This window comes from Toxoplasma gondii, chromosome X (assembly GCF_000006565.2).
Source record: "Toxoplasma gondii ME49 chromosome X, whole genome shotgun sequence".
NCBI classification, from domain to species: Eukaryota; Apicomplexa; class Conoidasida; order Eucoccidiorida; family Sarcocystidae; genus Toxoplasma; species Toxoplasma gondii.
The window spans coordinates 2,037,272-2,060,875 of NC_031478.1; the positions used below are offsets into that span (position 1 = coordinate 2,037,272).

Consider the following 23,604-nt stretch of genomic DNA (forward strand, 5'->3'; position numbering starts at 1 on the left):
GTATAACTGCAAGCAGCCGTTTGTAGTACCCCATGGCTGCAGTCGTTGAATCCGTGAGCCTGAGCCTCTACTACGATAGTTGTCGAGACTTTTGTTGAGAGTACAGCCTACGGGTACGTACTACCACCGAAGACTATGGTATGGAGTTATCAGAGTACGTATGTTCCATCACCCAGAAGCCATATGATCTACATATAATAAAACATTAGATTGGCCTGCAATAGATGTGAAAAGTTACGTGATGCTCATGAGGACAGTTTGACTATCAGGTAGTCGGCCTGTAACGAAGTTCCAGTAACCACGCATCAGCGGAAAGTGGTGTTTCTCTGTCCTCCACGCATGAACAACAACGCCGTAAGACACTCTTCAATTTGGCCTATGAAACAAGGCAAGGGAGAGAATCTAAACGCGGCGTGTCGTTTGCGTCACTTACAAGGTGAATCGCAAACATGGCTTCTTACATGTGTAGGGACGAATCTACGCGGATTCACGTGTTTTCAGTCGTCGTTGTGCATGTTTTTGTGATACGGGCTGGCCACTACGCGTCTCATTCTAACCATGTTTTTTACAGGTTTCTCGCAAACGCTTGTAACACAGCCAGACTGTACAACCGCAGCGTCTCGGAACCCCCTGTCAAGTGGCGAACTGTTTGTTACGCTCTTCGCATTGACAACAGACGAGCGAGGTATCCCAAACACAGAGTGTTACTTTCAGTCTACGACATCCTGAATTACGGGCTTTTGCAGTTCGTGTGTTTCGAAACCCAGATAGGGCGGCGTTAGAGGTGTCATGTGTATTGAGTCGACAGCTAGCCGAGTCCCTGTAAACGAGGCCGTTTCACGTGAGTTCTCAGAAAAACATCACGTTTCCGTGCGAAGTCATCGTGGGCGAGTTTTCTTTTCGCAGACAGAGATTTTCGGACGATTTGAACACGACAGGATTTTGGCTAGCCGTGAAGGCTCGTCTGCAGAGACGCGTTTACGATCGGCTGCGCGCGACCGTCGCGTGTGCGTATCACGTGGCAGTTACCGAGACGGCGATAATCCTGCTGTTCCTTTGCCCGATTTCCTTGATAACCGGACACATCATTCTCACGAAGTGAGCAAACCGCGTATACGTGCCCCAGGTACACGCTTCCGGTGAATTCCCTCCGTGTGCGATCCATCATCGCCCTTTCCTCTGTCAACCCTAATCCTCACTAAGTCCATGCAACTTTGAGTCAGCGACAGTTCTTTCTATCTACCTGCACTGTGACCTGATTGAATCGTAGCTCCGATGCACGCTGACAGCTGAGAAAGTTAGAGGGAACTCGTGTTTTCTTTGAGGTTCCCCGGTTTCCACACGTCGCCGACTTAAGTCGCTAAGTCGTGTAACTCCTCCCTCCGTTCCATCGGAAAAATTAAAACCATTCACAATGCTGGCCGCTGGTGAGATTTCTCTCCGCCGCCACAAGTTCGATGGGCAGCGACGGTGACGGCATACTTCGTTGTCCTACGTTTGTGCGTTTGTATATATAAATAAATATATAAAGGCGCAAACGCGGACACCCGTAGGCGTAAGATCCATTTATCCACAAGTATTCCACAGTGCGCAAGTGTCATAGCTGTCTTGTGTAAAACGCGTACGTGAAGGCATGACTGCATTAACGTAATGCGATAGTTAGAAGCATCTGCAGATACATACGAGTGTCCTGTCACACTATCTCCATCTGCACCTGCGATTTGCTTTTGTTGATGTATAGACAGACGAATCAGTAGCCAAGTGAATCATGCCGGTTTCCGCGGCAGTCTGAGTCAGAATCGAGATTTCTCGGAGCTTGTTGGAGCGTATTCTTAGCCTTCTGATCTTATTTTCCTCTAGATTTCCTGCTATTTGCCGTCCTCCGTTTATTCATTGGTGCTAATGTGTCTGAGCCTCCATATTACAGCAAGACGTCCCCTGTTGAATATCGTTGTCTTTCGGTGATTTACCAGACTGCTTTTTCGGCCCCGATGTTGTCAAGAGGACCCAACAAGGCAATTATGTGCCTGTTCGACCGGATCACTTTGCCGGTGTCTCTGTGGCTTTATTCTTCGCCAAGGCAGGCCACTCCAAATGTGCGCAGATAGTCCCCGTTGTCAGACAGGTGAGACTCCTTGTTGTTGCCTTCCCACGAAAGGAAGCAGAAATCATCAAATTACGCGCGAAATGCATCGGTCTCACAAAAGTGCGTGCTTATGTGCATGCGCTGTATTGGGATTTTAAAAACCCTGCGGGGGACCAAAGGTGGAGGTGACTCGTGAGCGTGTTTTTTTGAGGTATTTTTTATCAGTGAACATTGAGGCGTACCCAGTGTAGAGTTAGAACCGTACGAAATTGGCTACATCAAGACCAGGGGCACGAGTGTCGGGATGCACATAGCGTTGAAAACGAACGAGATTCTGACGTTTCAAAACCTCAGAAAGGGTCATCTGAAACCATGAACTGCACAGACTTCGTCCCTCAATTCTCTTCGCGCTTCTGCGCTGCTGTCATGTGCTTCGTCCTGTGCTCCCTACTTTGTTTCGCTCTACTCTCCAAAGTTTTACAAAACCACAAACTTCAGCGGTGAGAAGGCGGTAATTGAAATCATCTACGTCAGCCTGGACAAAGATGAGCAGGACTTCGAACGAGTTCGAGCTCTGATGCCGTGGTGCAGTGTTGAGTACAAGTCCTGTTTACGGAAGAAACTGATTGAGCGATACCGTGTGCCGAATGGCGAGCTTGGTAAGGAGGAAGAACTACGTCGTAGATGTGTCCCGTAGGGAAACCTTGGAAGGCTTGAGACGGACTTCCGTCTATTTTTATTACACAGGACGTGTGCAAAGCGTAAAACAGCAGAGACAATGCAGCACCAGAAAAGGACGAAGCCTGGAGAGCACGGAAATGCTGATTTGATGCCATTTTCTGCGGATGTGTGTTGGGTGTGTTTCGTGCCGCGACACAGTTTCGTTTACGAACTCAGGGTTTCTGAACAGCAGCGTCTCTTCCTTGGGTCTCAACATGCGTTTTTCGTGTCAACAGCTTGTCCGCTGCAATCATTCTTCGTTTTCCCCATGTGATTATTCTACGGGTTACCAGCGTTTGGCACAGTTCGGATCCCATCGACAGCCATCCCTCTCCTGATTGTTATCGGTCCCAACGGAGAGGAAGCGGGAAGAATGAATTTCCAACAGTCCGACGAATTCGTTTTGCAGCGCTGGGACTACCGTTTCAACAAATGGCCTGGTTCGGCTCAGCGACTGCGCACTCTCAATGACGCGACCGATCCTTGGAAAAAACGGTTGCCTCAGAATGTGTAGATGACACGCGGACAGTCCCACGTTGAGGACGAGATTGAAAGATGATCCCGAGGTGTAAAGCAACTCACTTCCTCCACATACCAAAAAACTGCACAAACAGGAGAACAGAAGATGTGTATGCCCCTGCAGTGCAGCGAAGCAGATGGACACAAAGGGGTAATCGACTGTCGTCGCCGTAAGATCTGACAGTGCGCTGCTTACTGGCATCCAAAGAGGACTTGTCGGACAGAAATACGAACCAGGAGAAGTGAGGAACTGGAGCACTGAGGGAGCCGGTGCTGCAAAAATGAAGGGAGGCAAGCGGACACCCGATAGAAGGCCGCCTTGGCACTGTCGTCGAATGGAATTCTACTTCAAGTGCTCAACGCGTGTACTTTTTGAACCGCCAGTGGCGCGAGCGATAGGGGGGTATTTTTTGACACACACAGCCGTTGAGTTTTTTGCGCACGTCGTTCCGTCCCTACAGTTCCGCCAACAGGTGCGGCCTGCTACACCCAGATTGTCAACCGGGTACACCGAAATAGGAGGGATGAAGAAGTGGGGCTGAGGGGTCTTCGATAAACTTGGGAAAACGACTTCCGAACCACCAATATAGATTGGTACAGAGAAGTTACCATATCCTGCGTACAAAGCCGGCATTAATAACATAAAGATCAGAGCTAGACGTGTAATGTAATTGTCACATTATAAGTAGATATTATCTCTGTACAAATGGTCCGCGAACAGGAGTCCTTTGTTTGCACCTTGCCTCGTTACATTCAGGCGCGTACCGTGATATTCGACTGCTTCACCCTGACAAGATAGTAAGGGAGGACGCAGATGAGAGACTTACTTTTTTCGTAGTCATGGTGAGTTGCCCAAAACTCTAGGCGACAGGAAGACGCCTCCTGACGCTTTCGATTTGCTTGTTCCCTGAAAGTGGCAGGTGCCGATGAATTTCGTCCGGTGTGAGGTCTCGTCTCTTTTAGCACGTCTCGCACTCTTCCTTTGAGGGTTGCGCATATGCACAAACGAGTGTTCTTTAAAGAAGAATGCTGAAAAGCCTCTTTCGTCACGAAAAACAACTATTCATTTTGAGGATAGAGGAGCTGGAAAGGTGTGCAAGCGCGCTCCCAATACGCAACATTCGTCAAATCGGTGACAAGAGCCCTCACAATTCAGCTTCCTCTTTCCGTGAACGACACTACTTACTACTCTAGCTACGCGTGTTTACCTTTCGCTCTGCACAGTGGCCATCAACTGCCAGCTGGAGCCAGTTCAGTGCAAGAGGCGTCTCCCGTGAAAAGCGGACCCCGATGAAGACTAAATATTTCAACGCGCACTTTCAGTCTGCTTCCTTGCTTCGGGGAAACATGGAATGAATGTGTGGTCGCCGCGATTCTTTCTCAGACGCACACCCATAACATTTCTGTGTTCGTCTTGGAGAATGGGTGCTCTGATTCCCTCGACAAGGAGAATGGAGCGCGGCAGCAGCGAAACCGGTAGAGAAAACTTAATAGCCTGAACCGATACACTGGCACTTCGCAGGGGCGGAACGACACCCGAAGGGAAGCGCTCTAAATGCCGCATTCTGATTCAGTCAGCAGCGGCTGTTCGCTGACTTAAGCGTTCTAGAGCCGTTGATATACGGAGGCAAAGATGCATGCAGAGAGAGCAACCGAAGGATTCAGTGTGTCCGGTGTATTCCTCATTTCTGCAGCACTACGCGACAAGACGGAACAGTCAGGAGTCACAGAAAAAAAACGAAAGAAATTCCCTGCTGCTTCGTCCCCGCGTCCCAACGAAAACCGATCGCAGGGGGGGACGAAAAAAAAACAAAACAGACCTGAAAGCCTCATAGAGGGACAAAAGCAAAGAACAGAAGACAAATCACTCCACCGTCTGCATCAGAAACCATAAAACATGGCTGGCATACGACAAAGTAGTCGACCTCCAAAAGAGGAAACCGACCAAAATGGGGAGCATCACACTGCTCGTGTAAGAGGCGGAGGCAGACGCACACAGCGAAGGGCGTTCAGAAAGTCACGGCGCTGACCACTGACGAACAAGATAGACAAGACTTTAGCTTCTTGCTGTCGAGCAGCATTTCCGTTCCGCTATTGATAAAACGGGAGAGAAACCAAAGATGCAACAACCAAGATGGCTTCCCCTCCTCACCGACCCGCAAACTAGAGTGAAAAAACGCGTAGATCACAGCGACAGAAGCCGTTGACAAAAGGGGCGCTCGACTACGTGTCTTCTTGTCACCACCTTTTGAAAAGAATAACCAAAGAAGAAACACGGACATAGATGCGAGGAAGCAGATGAGGCGGGTCGGCAGAAACTGCAGCCTGAATGTCGTTTCGTTCGACTGGCTAGCAGAAAGACGAGGTCACGGCAAACCCGCTGGAACAAACAGACCAGGGACAAACGACGGACAGAAACGGGCGGCAGCTCCGACTCTTTGCCCAAAACAAAAGGAGGACGAGACGACAAACGGCAGAGGGGAGAACGACTGAATATCTCGTCCAGGACCTTTGGAAACAGCGGAAGCGGCTCCCCCATTAGAGCAGCCGCAGCGCTCACCGCCTGCCATTTCTTACTACGCAGCGAAGATCTGCCGGTAGACCAACACCCCCTGCAGCCGTTGCCTGATTTTTCCCTACCTTCAACTTGTTCCTCTTGGGCCCCTGTTGTTCGACGTAGTTTGCATCTCTAGGTCTGTCTTTGCGACTTCTTTCCCAGTCACTTTCCCTCTGAGGCATCCCCGCACTTTCAGAGGTCTTCGCCGCCCACCTGCAATCTGACCACGAGTGGTACTACACGGAGTCGGTTGGAGGCATCGCTTTCTCAACCTCGTATCGCTATCCACCGCCTGTCCCCGTAGCCCGACGTCTCTGTTACTTTTTCGGCTTCTCCAGAGTCTGCGTCCTGGCTGACTCCCTTGTTCGCCTAGTTCTCTCCAAAAATGAGGTTCAGAGAGCTATACTCCGAGGCGAGTTCAGCAACGTCTTGCACGAAGCTCTGGGGGGTCGCTGGCGGCCAGTCCGATTCTTCCGTTACCGACACAGGAGAGCAGGGGACCCTGAAAGGCAACAGAGGGATCGAACCCTGCGTGTGCTTGAAGAACATGGCCCGAACAGCTTGAAGGGTGATGTCCAGTGCAAAGTAGACTCGCCCCATGGCGCAGTCTGTGCGCATCGCCTCGAACAGTTTCTCGTTTTTCGCGACCAGGGGAACGTTCAGTGTGACGGAGAGACGGACTGAGTTGAGGCCATGCGTCAGGCCCACAATGAAGGGGACGACGTTGCGGAGAAGGATGGTTGGGGGCACTTGCTGGTTCGCGCGCTTCATCGCCGCACTAAACATCATACCCACGGGATAGCTAGACTCTTTGGAGTGCTGCAGAAGCACCCGAGACACCTCCCTAGTCGACCCCGTGTTGGGATCGAAAACCTCGACTTCCTTCGGCACGTCGTGCGCCGAGCCCGAACTCGTGATAAGGGACAAGCCGTGAATCGCCCGGGTAATCAAATTCAAGTCAAAGTAGCGCTGCATCTGTTCCGCTAGACGTAGTTCCTCTTCCGTGGACAGGCTATCCAAACGATTCTGGACACGGGCCGGGAGAGGATGACTGGACAGCGAAATGCCGTGACCGTCAATTTCGTCTAGTACCCACGCAGAATCGCCAGTTGCCGACGCATCCGGGCGATATGCATACGAAGACGTCCGGGAACCCGCAAGCGAAGTAAAACACTCTTCCCTCGGCGTTCTTCCGATGCTGTCAGCAGGCACATACGATAAAGCCATCACAGCAGACAGCGCCTCTACGTAGGAACCTGAAAACGAAACGGAAATCAAAAAGCCACTCGTTCACAAAAGGAAGCACGCGTTCTGACCCATACGCCACTCTGAGAATGTTTGGTGGGGGGGACGGCAGAAGGTCTCGGCTCAGAGAACATTAATGCATGCACTCTGAAGCGAAAGGTACAGAGCATGAAGATCGGTGGCACAGCATCCTCCCAAAATCACGCATTCGACACTACCACATCGCTTTCCTTCTCTGTACGCTGCTCACCAAGGGAATGCTCGGGAATCGACACATCAAACGCTCCGCGCAACACTGCCTTCACAGAGGGATCCGGATCCTTCCACCCCCCTTTCGACGTGTCGGGGAGATACAGCCGAACCCAGGAGACTCCGTGTCCATCTCGCCCGTCGAGATTGTCCAGGGCGCTGCCACTGAAAAGCGTCGTTCGGCACATGATCGAGCCGATGATGATTCCAACGGCGAAGGCGAGACTGCAGACGGCCAGGATCGTGAGGAGCTGGAAGACGAGTTCAGTGAACCACGCTGGAAGAAACATCCAGGAAACAGAGACACATAACGGCACGGGTCACACGGTAAACGTCCACTAGGTCCACAGATTAACTCACGCACACATTTCTCTGCAGATTTATATATATATATATATATATATATAGACAGCTATAATTATGCCGATGCGTGTACTGCGCCGGAGTGGCGACATGTGTGGCCGGTGAACCGGAACCGTGAAGGACACGTAACCAGTTAAACAAACGTGAAAGCCCACACGAATCTGCAATCGAGGGCGCTACGATTGGGCACGAGAAGCCTGCTGGATCCAGGAAATGCTTCACACAGTCGGAGATGAGGAAACAGGGAAAAGTGAGGGTCGGTGGCGGGGGCAGGAAGGATAAAAAGTCACTGAAAATCAAAGTCTGCCCCAACAAGCAGTGCGGACACACAAGGCCGTTCGCCGCCTCCAAACTCCACTGGTCGACTGGACGTCATAACCTCTTGAAGATAACAACAGCAGTTAAGAAGCATCCAAGCACCAAAATCCAGAGAAGCGCGTCACAATCGAGAGCCAAGTCCGGAGGGAGCGGCACTTCTCGTGTTGTTTCGGATCAGCAAACTTCGGAAGCAGAATACTTTTGGGAATGTGGCTGGTATGCCGGGTCTGCATTTGTTTGTCGGTCCAAAGGATGCGTCTCTCTCTGACTTTTCAACGTTCACGTCTTTCCCGCTTTCTAGCTCCTGTGTGTATCCCCCCTGTTTTCCCTGCGCTTGGTTCCTGAACAGAATTCACCTTGCACGAGAGGCTGGTCTTTGGCAATCGTCGCGTCGAGGTTCTCTCCCTCGTCCATGAAAGGCCGGACATCGACGGGTTGCGTGTCCAGCAACTCAGCCGCAGTTATAAGTCTCCTTTTCACGCGGAAAGGCGCATAGACCTTCCTGGCGGTCAGAGTGGCAACGCCGGAGACGACCGCACTAAAGCGCTCGTTGTCCATGTCATTCCCCTTGGCACCGCGGTCTCGCGGAGGCCGCTTACGAAAGAGTTTGCCCCACATCTTGCCCCGTCAGGCAGAAGTAAAAACGGCAGCGCTTTATCTTCCTGACTCGTGGTGCCGCCTCATCTGGTGCACAGCGTGCGCTGCGGACTTTCCGAGCATTACTCTTCGAAATCGTGTACTTTGGAAAGAAAACAAGGAAGAAGAGAACGACGATGGAGAAAATGAAGAAGGGGGGAAGAAATATTCAGCGGGAAGCAGGCTCGAGAATCACGGAGGACCGAAGCAGACACTCGGTGCTGAAGAGCCGCTTTCCAAGGAGAGAAAAGACTGTGCCGATGACAAGAAAACATGACAAACACAGTCGAGGAAGTCGTGGAAAATTAACGGTTCTATACAAGGCAAATACCCCGTTCAAAAAGCAGAACAAGTGACTGTGGAACGCAGTCCGAGGTGCGCCACTACGAACGAAGAGAACCTAGGATTTAGGGGTGACGGCCACAAAAAAGAGGAAGGCGAGACATATGGTGGCGACCAGACAGCTTTCCAGACACGACAAAAGGACCTGCGTCACTCGGCGCGTTTGGCCACACAGCATCTGAAAAAGGGAAACGCAAACGGAAGAGGACCCATCTGAAAAATCGAACGACGCGGGATAAAAAGGGAGGAGTACTGCCTCCTCCAGAACTTTACCATGATTCGATTTCAGAACTTGAGAAGGAAAAGAAGGGATGGGATCGGTCTCTTCCGTTGCAAGGACGACGGCCGTCCGGGGATCAGATGTGTCGCGCGAAGGCACCAGCTCTCCTCGGGCGGGGGGGGGGCGTGCTCAGGAATGCGTCTGATTAGAGAGACTTAGACACTTCTGTGACAAGACACAGGTGCTGCTACGACGTTTGAAAAAGAGGAAAATGGCTGTGTAGGTCAACACGTGATTGCTTCCCGTTTGGCTGCCGCGCTGCAATGTCTAGATAGCGCAGGGGGCGCACATAACAGAGAGACGTGCCCTCAGGTCCAGCACAGGCTCCCATTTTTCTCGAAACTGCTCCTAAACCCATCCGACAAGCAGGATGGGACACTCGGGAAAAGAAATCGCCTCCCAGCTCTTCACTCGTCTTTTCTCACCCCCGCTGTGCCCCCTAGGACGACCGAGCCATCGTGAGAGAAGGGACAAACGGTCTTTGATACACGCCTTTTCATCTGATACTTTTCACTTGGCTCGGAATACAAAATATCGGAGACAGCATGCGCGAGAAAAGAAAGCATTTTGTGTAGGATAGCTTCAAAAAACAGTGACATGCAGAGCGAGCTGCCTCAGTCCCGGGTCACATGCGACAGCTCACCGGTCGCGCTGCGGGCAGGACCGTGTTTTGCGCGGCCGAGAGGCACGCCATGCCATAGCCCCTTTCATCTCAAAAAAGTATAGAACAGTTACTGTAGTTGCTTGCTCGCTGCTTATTCTTCGTTGACCCACACAGAATACATGCATGAGCTTCACTTGTCTTTTGCGCTTCTGCCTGTACCACCCACTGCCGGTTTGGCCGACACCCCTGTTCGCCGCGTGCAAAGAACCTTAATCGCCACTTCTTCCGCTTTCCTACGGACCGTTCATTTTCTCTCCACTTTTTGTCGATGCAAGGTGACCCTATGCATGCGATGAGGAAAGGACTGAAAAAAAGGGTGACACTGCCCGCATGAGACAGCAGCCAGGACAGCAGAATGTAGCAGTTTCTTGTGGTTAGGCGCTACTCTTGTGTTGTGGCACAGTAGCCATCAACTACAACACAGATGTTTACTATGTTGCACTCTACGCTCTGGCTGGGACAGGCCTTGAACGGTGACAGCCACAATCATGCAAGCTAGCGCGTATGAGGCACTTCAGGACACTCTCCGCAAAAACGCAGCCAGTATAATCTCGTTGAACAATGTAGGTAAGCGCACGAAAAGTCTACCACAAGTTTGTTAATTGTGCTCTATGGGAAGCAGTCATCCGTGCATCACACTGCTACTGGATTCGCACTATCCGGAGCTTTCACAGACAGCTCCGACGAGGATACATGTCCCACCGTTGACGTAGCAGGTCTGCCAAGTCGCTGGAAGTGGATGAAGTGAATCACAACCATATCTCATTTCAGTGCCGTCCTTCAACTGGAGATTTGTGACGAACAGCTTCGTCTGGTCTTCTGATGATAGTCGTTAGTTACAGCCTCCGTCAAACGCCGGACAGTTGTTCTAACGAGACAGCCCCCCTTAAAGCCAATGGATGCCGTGCTTTGCTGTTTGCCTTTAACCTAATAGCAGTTCCTGAATGCTGTACTTTCTGCAACGCTATAAACCGCTAGTTTTCGTTATCCAACCGGAGTCCCTGTCCCTCTTGTACAGCGAAAGACTCCTTGATACTCTGCAGAGGAGCGTCAGAGGAACGCGACCGTCGTGACGATCGACGCAGAATGCATACAGCGAAAGAATAAGCTTATTAAGGGATGTTCAAGAGTTTTTGCTACGACGATAAGTGATTGGTACATCTCGATACGAAATGCCACCTGCCGACCAAAACTAAAACAACCTATCCAGAAAGACCTGATCTTTCGTTCCCCGCAAACCAGTGTAAACAATTCGTGGTTTCCGGTGTCAGAGAACCGTCTACCCGGCACTCATAGAAATGTACCGGCTAGCCACTTGACGGAGTGATCAAGGAGGCAAGGACGAAAAACAGAAGATAAATAATGCAAAAGGAAGCAAAACGCTGGCTTACAAATGACAACCACAAAGAGGGGTCAACCTATAATCCCATCAAAGTCGCGGCGTATCCTGGAGATCTCTGACAGGAGGCTACGCGAAACCTAGATTATAAATGAGACAACGAAATGTGTGTCACGAGGTGGGGAACATCCAAGCAACACATCCTGAATAACATATCACGCGCTAACTTGCATTTCAGAAAGAAATTCCAAGCAACGTATCTTTTCGACATGTAGCACTTCCCTAAATGGTTTCATCTTCCTCAGTATACGCTTTTAGTCGTGAGTGAGGGCGGTCGCGTGCGCCGTGCCTCTCGTTCTATTTATCTTTCCACACCTGACTGTTTCTCAGAACCATCCACGCTATTTCTCTGAGAAATGGACTACAACGGAAATAGGCGAAGGGAACGAGACTTCTTACGCGAACACACTTGTGCAATCCGCGTGCCCGTGACAAAATCTCCATAGCATCCTGACGCGTATAAAACCTGGTCAGCCGTTCAGTCGGTTCCTTTCCTGTTCCTTCCAGTATTCTTCACCTTCCCTTTCTTCTTCGACCTCATTCTCCGTCCCGACGGCCTTCCCGTTTGGCAGTTGTTTGGTTGCTGGCTCCCGGTTCGTCAGCGACTTCCCCAGCCAAGAAGCGTCTAGCCTTTTCTGCGCGCACCTCCTGAGCCTCGGGCGCGTCATCCACTGATGCGGTCTCGAAAGAAAGCACTCCCCTGCCTTGAATTTGGCGGAGGGTTTTCGGACCCGAAAGAGCTCTTACAAAAGTTTTACAGTGAGCGCCACTTCCGTTCATACCTTTCTTACTCTGCCCACATCCTTCTCTTGCCTCCTCCTCCTGGGCTCCTCTTTCGTTCGCCTCCCCTCTCTCAAGATCGACAGAACTGGAACACGCGTGCCTGTGTTTGTCAGTGTGGACGTCTTGAATGCGTTCGTTGGATTCGGCACCTGCAACTGCACCTTCCGTCGTCCCTGGCGCTGAATCCTTAAGACAACTCTCCCCCTGCACCACATCAAACTTAGGCCCGTCGCTGGGTGAGAGGATGAAGTGACCCGGACGCGGTGAAGCGGCACACGGTGTCCGAGATGTCTGTTCGTTGCATGGAGTAGCCAGGTACGAACAACTAGATGTGTTCAGCCGTTGCACTTGTGCCTTGCGAGAAAATATCCCAGATGTTGGTGATGAAAAAGAGGACGGTATCTCGCTGGTGAACTGGAAATCTGACGAGAGAGGGGCAGGGGACTGAAGGCAGAGAGACAGGCGCGGACACGTTCCTCAAGAATGTGAAACCACGGTAAATCCACGTTTACGACGCATTGCGAGAACTGGAATACGCAAGATACGCCTCCACAATATTCACATTCGTGGAGCTTGGCAGGGGGACGGCCGAAACGAGGGCAGGGTCAGCGCCCATGCGCTTGCTACCGATACAACGCAGAGATGCTGCTGATAGGACCTATCATACCTATCACAACGTATACAGTTTACACGCTCGTGTCCTCTATAAACCTTAAGGGCAACCGTGCACCGTTGTGGGATTCAGAGGCAACTTCTCTGACACACACATACGAATCATCGAAAAAAAATCCACAACCGAGCAGGAGACTAATAAAGTGCACGCTCGACTGCGTTACGGAAGGAACGTATCCACCGCTCCGATTGATTGCAAACAGGTTCTTTCTTGTTCTTTCTTGCAGTGTACCTTTGCTAGATGTTCAGTACATTCACCCCTGCAATCGCCGTGGATTTTCTGCCTCACTGTGAACGAACCTGGCAGAAAGCGTCTGGATGGCCAGGTTCGATAGGATCTGTGGTAGAGACCTCCGGCTGTTGGCGCCCCGAAAACAACGACGCAATAAAATCCCTGAAACCCTCTGGTCCTCGCGTCACCGGAACGTCATGAACTGTCGGCTGTTGCACTAGCGACAAGGCATCGGGTGTCTCTTGCCCACGATCGGCTGCTTCAGCTGTAGCGCCCTTTGGAATTGGTCCTCCGTCAGTTTCTTCCCCAGCGTTAAGCGACGAGTCGCCTTGGGTTATGCAAACGGGCTCATCACCTGTTTTGTCGTTGCAGTTCAACAGATTCTCTCCTTCATGGGTTAGCGGGTCTCCACCACTGTCCACCCACCCTGCTGATCCCACGTCGTCGCCTGGGAGCTCTTTTGGCACACTCACTGGAAAATCGCCGAACGTCTGGTCAGCCTTGCCCTCGTTAGTAGCCATCTCGCTAGGCTCTTCTGTGGAAGTGGCTTGAGTAGAAGCTGGACAGGACCACAGCCTTCCCCAATCGGACCACATCGCGAACGACCGCCACGAGACTGTCAGAGGCTGTCGGTTGAGAACATGTGGCGCATCAGCAAGCTCATTTTCTTTGTGCATAGTCGTATCGCAAGGAGCAGGGGACAGACTTTGCAAAGCCGTTGCTTCCTCATCCTCAGAAAAGGGGATGTCTACTTTTTCGTATTTAGTGGCTTCAGAAGTCTGGGCGTCTGCATCATTATGCTCTGGATGACCTTCAGCTCTGGATATCGATTCACGAGATAGTGGCTTCTTAGGGGATACGTCCCCGTCGTTCGCAGGTTCTTCCAGTTCGAGTGGCGTTCCTGTGGCTGACGCTACCGCGAGGGTGTGGGGGAGCCGAATTGTCTTTGGACCGGTCCCGCTGTTCTTGCTTCCAACGAGGCAAGGGGGAGTACCCCCTGCGGAGCCCCGAACAGATAACTGGGGGAGATGGGAGGCGACACTCTTGGGGCGGCACGTGCTCGCGTCTCCTAATACTCCAGGAGCTGCAGACGCTGGCTGACTCAAATCACCTGATGCGAGAGCAACAGTGGTTGGTGGAGGGCCTCCGGAGACATCGCCTAAGAAGTCCGAGTGGCGCTTCAGAACCTCCATGGAAGGCTCCGGACTGAAAGCAGACGGCGGCGGCTTCTCCGATTCCAGCAGCCCAGACTGCGCTCGTTCGCTGGATGAAACCGTGTCAGCATGGAGCGGAGTCACCGTGTCGCCCTTTTCCTTAGAAGAGTGAGGACACATGTCTCGGCTGACCCGCAAGGTACCCGCTGTTCCATTGTTTAACTGCTTCCCTTCTCCACGGGCGCTGTTGCAAGCACTGCCTGCGTTAATAGGGGGTGTTGCCGGCGCGGTACTACTTGTGCTCCCTCCTGTGCCTTCCGTGAGTTGACATGCACTGCCTGGTCTGAGAGAACTGTAGTGGCAGTGGGCGGCACAAGCTCCAGAAAGGAGGGGAGAAGTGGCTAAAGTCGCCCTTTGGTCAGGCGAGACCAACTGAACCGTGTTCGTGCAGTGGGGCAACGGAGGAAAGCAAGTCGAGCCTTGAGCAGTGTCACTCTCACTGACAACACAAAGGCCCTTCCCCGAGGATAGAGAAAATGCCGACTGCGTTGTTTCCCCAACGGTTCGTGGGCTTCCCCGGTGGAAGTCAGGAGATGTGGGGAAGACCGACGATTCTCCTTCGTCACCTCTAAACCGCTCTGCGCATGACGACAACCCCTGGGGATTGTGTGAGGCGCTCGTCGCTTTTCGCCCCGCGGGTCGCTCGCAGCAGGGCTTTGCTCTCGGCAAGTCTTTGGCCTCTTCGTAGCGGCTGATTCGAGGTGCTGGAACAGCTTGGTGGTGACTCCGAGATACTGCCTTGTCCTCCCAAGTATTGACTGGTGACGGATCCCCAGAGCAAGAACCTACGGTGTGCCGTTGACAGGCACACCCGCCGGGAAAAGAAGATTCACCGTCACCTTCTCGCTCTGCGCACATGCAGAACGAGACACTTCTTTGTTGATACGGCTCGTGGGCTTCGCGTTTGTCTTCTTCGATTCCCTCCTTCGTGACCCCTGGCGAGCAGTCCTGACGTTTCAGGCTGTCTCTTGGCTCCCCACACTGCCCGCTGAGGCAGTCCAGTTCCCTACGGATGGTCTTGTGGCAGCAAACCACCTGTGTCCCATCAAAGTGCCTTGGAGGGAGACCAGGAGGCGGTTCTCCAGGAAACGCACCTGGCACCTCGCAGACTAGAACTCCACGTGATCTGCCACCAGATGGTTTCTCTGTCTTCGAGAACGCAAGGGGTACTTTCGGTGCCAACGAATCAGCGTGGGGTGGCTCATGCATGTCTTCGTTGGCCTCACGCGGCAGGTTCCCTCTCTCATCATGAAACGTCCTGGTCGAAGAACCCTTGTGGAGATAACGGGGAACCTCCGCCCGAGACACCACATGCTTCTCACAAGTATCAGCGCGGAAGGAAGGCGCAGTGCAATTTCTGCGTAACTGGCAGTGGGAGGCGCCTTCGCCAACTCTCTCGTGGTCAGTCACTCGCTCTCCGGGAAAATCACGCCCTGGCTCGGCCGTAAATCCCCGTCGGTTAGGGAGTGTTGCACCAGGAGAAGAATTTTCCGCATCAGACGCAACCGCCTCGCCCTGAGAACCCGCCGCTAATGGCTGAGAAGAAGAGGCAGTCCCCGAGCGGCTGTTTCCCCGCCTGCTGGAGAGCGTTACTGCGCGATGACCGCAAGCACATCGAAGAGACTCTGCTGAACGGACTGAATCCCAAGACAATTGACGGAACCCAAATGGAGAATATTTACTGCATGTAGACGAAGCAGGAGTCGTACATGCGTGGCGACCATCAGATGACGTGGCAAAAGGCACATGCGATGCTTCAGCAGGCTCCTGACACAAAAACTCTCTCGGGTGATTTGCTTCGAGAGAAGGGACGCTCTTCGCAACAGCAGACAACTTTCGACTGTCACATGCGCTTGGCTCTTCAGACGGAGAAAACGCCTCGAATTCCTCCTCTGAACCCTCATCAGGCGATACCCGTGAAGGAGCCTCCGGGGTACACGAGGGGCAACTCTCCCGCGACGGACCACCGGGATTGACACACGAAGTCCAGGGGGCACAATCGGCACGCCGTGAAGAAGGAAGGCTTCCTGCAAGTGGTTGTCTACTGACAATGCGCAGCCTGGATCCTTTTGTGTAGTTTGATTGAGACGCCAAGCTACCAATGCCATGGCCTTTTGGTGACATGCCTGAGGCGGTGGCCGTAGGGTCCGCGACATAAGTAGCTTCGTCGCCATTGCTGTGGAAAGGCAACGAACTGCCAATCATCGGGTGTGGCGGACGAACGATAGGCGACTTTAACTCGACGTTGCCGCTGTCCAACTTAGAATCCCGTTCAACTGTCGCGTCTTCACGCTCACGTTGTGAAAGCTGGGATGGAGAGTCGTCAGATGGACCAGCGGCTGGCGACAAGGGGGGAGCGGCCTCCCGCCCGCAGGCAGGCTGCCCGTCTTCAGTCGCGGCGGAAGACCTAGTCGATGCTGCAAGGGAGGAAGCGGACGATGAGCAGCGGCCTGACAAGAACGAAGGAAACCCGGCGGAATAAACATGATCAGATGGGGACCTTTCTAACGCCAACGAACGCTTTCCAACAGACACACCAATAGCTCTAGCAGAGCGGAGTCTGATCGCCACTCCAGAGCGAGAAGGCGCATCATAAGGGAAGCAAACACCGGCTCTCTGTGGCAGAACGGAGAAAGAAGAGGAAGGCTCAATTGCTGAGACAAGGCACTGAGATGCAGAGGCTCTCCAACAAAGCTCTTTCTTTTCGAGAGCACCTCCTGAGAAAAAGAGAGAGCAATGATACAGACGAATCATAAGATCCTGCCTCTCTTCGCAGAGAGAATACACGAATCCAGGAAACGTCAGCATTCAGTGAAAGCAGGCACTAGGTAGAACTGAGTTCCCAACAGTAGTCTGCGTTGTGCTTCGGGTGTCGGTTCCTGGCAAGCCTCGCGTTCGTTACGGCTATACGAATTTGCCCAGCGACTTTCCCGTCAAGCTTGCTCTGTCAGAACGACGACCTCTCCCTTTCTTCTACCTTCCACTGCTGCCGGCAACGCACACCACAGGTATTCGCGCACACGCCTATTCACACGTCTCACCTGTGTTCTCAGAGTCATTTCGCTGTAGTTGCCAGTTGTTGCCATGTTCACTCTTTTCGGAGGCCGTCTCATCGGGAGCAAATCTTGGACTCCTCAAAAGTGTGCGCCCGTCTCCGTTTCTTTGGTTCATCTGTATTGTGAGAGACCCTTTGCTTGTTTGTTCAGCAATCTGTTCTCGTGCCTGTCCCAGGACATTATCACCTCGTTTTGCCTCATTTTCCTCCTGACTTTCTCGTCGGCATCCCGACACGACTCGCGTCCTTTCCTCTCTTTGTGCGCCTCCATCTACACCCTTCCGCGATGCCGTTGCTTCTGAGGCCTTGATCCTTGTTCCACCGCACTCTTTTGCAAATCCATCCATTCTTGTCTTCCTATTTGACAGTCTCTTCGCCTCTAGCTTGAACCCCCTGCCGACTCGGGGTGGCGACCCAAGGAAAGCCAGCTCGTCAGAAGCAGCATACGCTGCACGCGAACAGCCATTCCCTAAGGCGCATTTCATGCTGGAAGAGTCGGATGCGTCGTCGCACTCATTGTCTTGCTTGTCACGTCTCTCTCTCTCCCTGTACTCTCCACGGCTATCCCGTCTCCCCGTGACACGTATCATCTTCCTCATTGCTTTTGCCTCACGTGACGCGGCAGCATCAAAAGAAACCCCAGGCAAAAGAGGTGGAGACGAACACAACGCCTTGCCCGCCTTGGCGTCAGCGCCACTGGCAGCCGCCGCCACAGCGCGCCCCAGAGCTAGGGAAGGACAAGGATGAAGACTGAAGCAGAATACGACACACAAAACACAAGCGGCGTCACGATGGAAAGGCACAGTTGATCTCCAATAATCGCCTCACTGATTAGTAGAAGAGAGCAGACGACAATCTAGAAACCATTCTGTGCCTCCTCGAATGATTCAACCATGTGGCGATTCATTTTTTTAGGTGAATCTGTCAGTTCTATTGAGTATATTTGAAAATGAGAGCAGCACTAGTCGCATCTGAAACAGACATGCAAAATGTTGCGAAGAAACAAATGCATGTGCCACACAGCGAGTGTGAGAACGACGGAAACATAAAACTGTACGTGCGGAGGACGAAAACACGATCTGATACATGGGCAGCAGATCGATCTTTGCTAGGTCCGATCTAGGTGGATGTCTGAGTGTGCGCAACAATCCGGCAATGACTCACAGCAACGAATTATTTCTGAATAAAACATCAAAAATTTAGGAGGCATAATCTCCCTGAAGACCCTCCGCATGCACATGGTTGTGGGTGGCCTCCCCATCGCGCACGGCAGGCATTTCCTCGACACGTAGGCATGACGCTCCCCTTGACATCTACTGTTTGTCGTGTTACTTGCGTGCTGTCGAAACTTCCCCGAGATCTAACAGTTTGGCCGTCGTCTACCATTCAGATAGTGGTCTCCAGCCTGTCCGCACTGCTGCTCGAAGGACTTACTTAGCCGCAGTGCAGAGGAGCTGAAGCTGCTGAACGATGCTCCGGAACGGGGGTCGATGTCGCTCGTCCGCTTGAATACAGCTGTGAATGCACACAGAAAGCAGCTCCGGATACTGTGATATTTCAATAGCGACTCACTGAAGAATACTGGAATACTGTATGGAACCACGGACGCATCCGTGTCAAAGCACTGCTCAGAATTGGAGATCCAAGCGAGGGACTAAGACGAACCCAGCGAGGCAATATCGAAATGTTGTTGTTTCCTCGCGCGAGGATGTCGTTGGCAGAAGCTGACTGTAACAGGTCACGCCGGCCTCCGTGTTGATGCCATGCCCATTTCATTTTGTCAAAAGCAAACTATCGTAAAGAACCAACCTGAAGGCAAGGATTGCCAGGGATTGAGCAAGGTGTGGAGGGAATCGAGCGCGCGGGTCAATGTAACCAAGAGTTCGACGAATGGATGTCCCGATAGTCGAGAGCAGATAACTGATGCTTCCATCGGCGTTCTGCAGAGATGAATTCACTCGGGAGGTTTCACTTCTATTTTCCGATGGCTAATATCAGCGAGCGTGCTAGGTAACAGACAATTGCCAGCCACGCACGAACGTCTGAGGGACTTCTTCTCAATCTATCTCGGCTTTTTTGTGGTTGCCAGTGTAGACGACGGCGTATGTCAGACTGGTTTCGTCAAGGCATGCAATCTCTTTCCGCAAGTCACGCAACAGGAGTGACTCCACTGCGTAGAGAGGTTTTGTTTGGGAATGTGCACACGAAAGAAACGGGAACACCACCAGACAGGACTGAAAAGAAAACCTCTACTCGGTGAAAACTTACGAGTACTGCAGGGGGTCTGGCCGTCAGTAGCTCTAACAGAACCATACCGAATGAGTATACCTCTGTCATTTCCGTGACAACCGCGCTGCATGACACAATCGAGAGAACTCCCTTTAACTAGGACGATACCACGTTCGCGTCAAGGTGTCAAAAGCACACATCAGCTGCATATTACGCTACGCCCACGGATAAAGTTCGCCAAATGGCGTAGGCTCCCGCCTAATTTTCGTCCAACTCGACTCCGGCAACATACGAGCAGTACGAAAACCCTGAGTGTGCCGGAAAGCTCGTAGTTTCCGTGCCGTTTTTGCTGCAGTAGCGCCCACCTGGAAGCGTTTTACACCTCGACTCTGCCTGTTTCCGGATTGACTTCCCAAGCTACGTTCAGCAAAAGGGTAGAACAAAGGAGCAGCCGGGGCGTCTTGGACTTGGCAAAAAAATCTTGAATCCTCCAGCTCTCCCCGTGACTACTGAGCGAACTCGAAACACAAATTCGCCGAACTTTCCAGCTTGAGGTACCCTTTGAAGACCAAGTAGGTGCTACCAGCATAACAACGCCAGCTCACCTTGAAATGTATTTCGGATCGGCGTAGCCAATTGTGCCCGCTGTTTGCTTCACTGCACAGCCGTTCTCGCCTTTTTTGGCTAGACACGCAAGGCCGAAATCAGCCACCTGCACCGAAAAAAGATGAAGGGACTTTTAGCTCCACCACACACTCGTGGTCCCCATTGGGCACGTCCAATAACGAGACGGTTGAACACTCGCACGGCATTGTCTTGTCGGAATAAGAATGGACACTGGCCGCGCAGCAGAGGAGATGCGAAAAACGCATCCTTCAAATTGCAGAACCAGGTCAGCTTTACTCGGATGGCTTCAGGGTGGTAGAACATTGTTCCTTGAGCGCTGTTTAACGACAAAAGAACCCCTCACACGTCTTATCCAATCTTCCACGTACGGCAGGTCTTTCAAAAGACAGACACATTGGCGTTTCCCTGAGAGCTCCAAAAACCCTCTGACGCGGTGTTCCGTGTTGTGCCTCTACGTGTGCAGATGCGTGACTCACCTTTGCGCTGTTGTGCTTGTCGAGCAGAATGTTCGCTGTTTTAATGTCTCGATGATACACTTGAGGACTGTGATGCTGTAAATGCGACAAAGCACTGGCAGAGTCAAGAGCCAGGGAAAGCCGATCTTGCCACGAAAGGAGAGGACCTGAGAAAACAAAGACCGAGATTCAAACCTTGCTAAAATGCTCACGGAGTGCCTGACACCGGCAATGCAAATAGCCTGTGACTAAACAGGCTAGATGTCCCTCACGAGCAGTTATCGTTGGTTTTCCCGACCGTCAGATACTCGAGAGTTTTTGCCCCCCCACGCCGTCCCTCTGTCGCGTGTCTCGATGGTTCACGAAGGAGGGTCACTCTTTGTGGTACGGCCACAGCTGTCGGCAAGGAAATCATGTGGCATCTCGACGCCGTTTCGAATACAGTGCATTCTACGAGGAATCTTCTCCAATGCAGTCGCGAGTTTCTAGCTGAGGAGAATCGAGCAAATTATATTCCTTTCAAACTCAGGCGTCTCAAGAACCACTGCAGGAGAGATATACTGTACTAGTCGCCGTTGCCAGCTGGTCCCTGGTCGGCCTCTGTGTTTGAGTCGAGCTCTGGTGTTGCCGCACAGAACAACGTAGACGACAGAGTTCCGTCAAACACTCAGCTCCTGTTGACGACAGCCATTAAGTCACCGCCACCGAAAAACGAAGCTCACCTTTCTGAAGACGCATGCCTACGTCCCCTCCAGAGAGGAGCTCGTAGACAAGAAATCGATCCTTCCCATGGCGGGCGAACCCCAAGAGAATGACAAGATGCGGGTGCCTGGACAGCACAGTCAATGCAGCAAGGGACCCCCTAACTGGCGATTCGCTTTGGCGATGTTACAGCCAAGTGGACACCACTCGCAGACCACCACAATTCCAAATGCAGCCCGGTATCGAGCTTTCGTTGTTCGGTCGAAGATTCACGTGCACGTCGCTGGCTGCTCTTTGCAAAAAGCGGGGTGGCATGATGAACAATTTCTTTTCTTCTATAATGCAAAGCACGACGTCAGGCGTTGTAGAGGCCGACCCTGAACAGTTCTGCCCAATCCAGTTCAAGAAAGCATGACTGAAAGCAGCAAAAAACTGCTTGCAAAGACTTGCGCTCTTGTTGGCCACCCGGGCAAAACCTGGAGCAAAATTCGTACCTGAATTTCGAAAGTACTTGGACTTCCTTCTCGAACCCAGCTTCCCTGGGCTTATGCAGCCACTTAACAGCCACAGCTACTCCATCGCGCAACACGCCTTCATAGACATTTCCATATGCTCCCTGGCCCAGAATCACCGAGAACCCTGCTGTTGCCGCGTAAAGCTCCTGAAACCGAAAGTTTACAATTACACGGCTGTACCTGTCTTTCAGATATTCGCAGATCCTGGTAGAACTCTGCGGAAACGGTGTAATCTACCGACCACACCAAATGTTTACTCGCAGCACTACTGAAGCTGCACTGTCTCGGAACTCAGCCCTGGGCGAAAGCTGGAAACCCCACTAACAATATGAAGAATATAAGCCTATGGCGGGACCGGCGCCATGCTCCTTCTGATATGTTTGCGTGGCACATGAGATAGTCTTACTTCATATGAATACTCCAGTGAAATGTCATTGAGAGCGTCGTCCTCTGTGCTTCGACTAGCGTTTTCGCCGTCGTCATTCATATTGTCACCTTTCACGGGCTTCTCCATGTTCCTCGCGTCCACAGCCTCCACTTCGTTATCCCGCTGCTTCACGCCCGGCGGTCCGGTTTCCATGGCGAGAAAGACGCTTTGAACGTTTCACCTTAGTGCCTGCGACGCGCGAGGAAAAACATGGCAGACATCCTTCTAGTTCGAGGACTGCAAGGCTTGAGAGCATTGTGGACGGGTGGGAACTGCGTTGTATCGCTAGCTGTCAGTGACGTCCGTATCACGTCGAGGCCTCGGATTTCCAAGCGTTGCATGACATGGTGGGTGGTTTCCCTCTAGATCCATCGTCAAAGCCCTGTCGCGCACAATGAACGGAGTGACAGACTGACGCAAGCTCTTGCGCTGGCGTCCCAGAGAACGCGCTTGGTCTCATTTGCGGTCGGCTTGGCAGTAGGCGAGGAAGCAGTAAAACAGTTGATTCTCCGGATGCTCTGCGCCAACGGGAGAAGGACGCACAAGGCACTGGGTCCGTAGCAGCCTCGTTTATGTTAGTGAGGAAAAATATGGGACGTTGTCGCGAGAAAAACACAAACTTACACGAGGGCCGACGGAGCAGGAGAACTCGCCTCAGCGGCCCACCGGATGCGAAGGCTCCATTTGGATCGGAGTTCTCTGTTTCTCCCTCACGGAGCTTTACCAGCCCGACAGACGAAGAAACAGATGGATCAGGACCTGGTTCTTCCGTGTTCTGAAAGAATCCTGAGGCACATTGACGCGGATCCTTCCTTCGAAAAAAACCAGCTTGCCGCAAAGCCAGTGCAGGCTGTCTGTAAAGCGGGCTGTTGTATATCGTGGATGAGACCGTCGCCTGTCTGGGGAGGCGAAGTGGGACAACCCGTGTGTGTAAAAGGCCACTCGCAATATGTTATTGCGCTTGCACTGACCAGTCCAGAACGGACCAGGCAGTGCTAAAAACATTCGGATTGAATCACGGACTTTCTGGAACAATCGCAGATCACTAGATACCCGGCAACTGCAGGGCCTCCACCTCGGTCAGTACTAGCCGTCCGCCGTAGGTGTAAAAACCTGCGTGTGGCAGGCTTGAAAATCCCCTGCGGATTGCTGGTTTTGGTGATATTTTCAGGTCGGACGTGTGCACGTGAAGGGGCTGTCGAAGATTGAGAGAACGTGCGAAAGCACAAGTCGGGGGACAACGCAGACACGACAGGATCTAGCCCTGCATCAACCGAACAAAATTCCAACGTGTCGGCATTGGGTGTGTGCCCTC

General features: G+C 52.3%; 3 protein-coding genes across 3 annotated transcripts; 1 reads left to right on the forward strand and 2 right to left on the reverse strand.

The window, feature by feature from the left end:
- The first annotated feature begins 1,062 nt into the window (after positions 1-1,062).
- TGME49_225790 (PDI family protein) lies at positions 1,063-4,419 on the forward strand. Its single transcript, XM_002366201.1, has 4 exons — positions 1,063-1,427; positions 1,974-2,125; positions 2,562-2,745; positions 3,100-4,419. The coding sequence occupies exons 1-4, from the start codon at positions 1,415-1,417 to the stop codon at positions 3,318-3,320; spliced, it is 570 nt and encodes a 189-aa protein (XP_002366242.1). The 5' UTR covers positions 1,063-1,414; the 3' UTR covers positions 3,321-4,419.
- Positions 4,235-9,887, reverse strand: TGME49_225780 (hypothetical protein). Its single transcript, XM_002366200.2, has 3 exons — positions 8,414-9,887; positions 7,378-7,653; positions 4,235-7,138 (listed from the first exon to the last, which is right to left on the reverse strand). The coding sequence occupies exons 1-3, from the start codon at positions 8,673-8,675 to the stop codon at positions 6,252-6,254; spliced, it is 1,425 nt and encodes a 474-aa protein (XP_002366241.1). The 5' UTR covers positions 8,676-9,887; the 3' UTR covers positions 4,235-6,251.
- A 1,160-nt stretch (positions 9,888-11,047) lies between these two features.
- On the reverse strand, positions 11,048-23,304 carry TGME49_225770 (Tyrosine kinase-like (TKL) protein). Its single transcript, XM_018780112.1, has 13 exons — positions 22,914-23,304; positions 22,706-22,807; positions 22,269-22,478; positions 21,842-22,008; positions 21,368-21,474; positions 20,667-20,812; positions 20,169-20,275; positions 19,603-19,687; positions 19,144-19,274; positions 18,769-18,849; positions 17,321-18,084; positions 13,134-16,729; positions 11,048-12,605 (listed from the first exon to the last, which is right to left on the reverse strand). Exons 3-13 carry the CDS (start codon positions 22,440-22,442, stop codon positions 11,916-11,918), a joined length of 6,048 nt encoding a protein of 2,015 aa, XP_018636006.1. The 5' UTR covers positions 22,443-22,478; positions 22,706-22,807; positions 22,914-23,304; the 3' UTR covers positions 11,048-11,915.
- Positions 23,305-23,604: the final 300 nt, after the last annotated feature.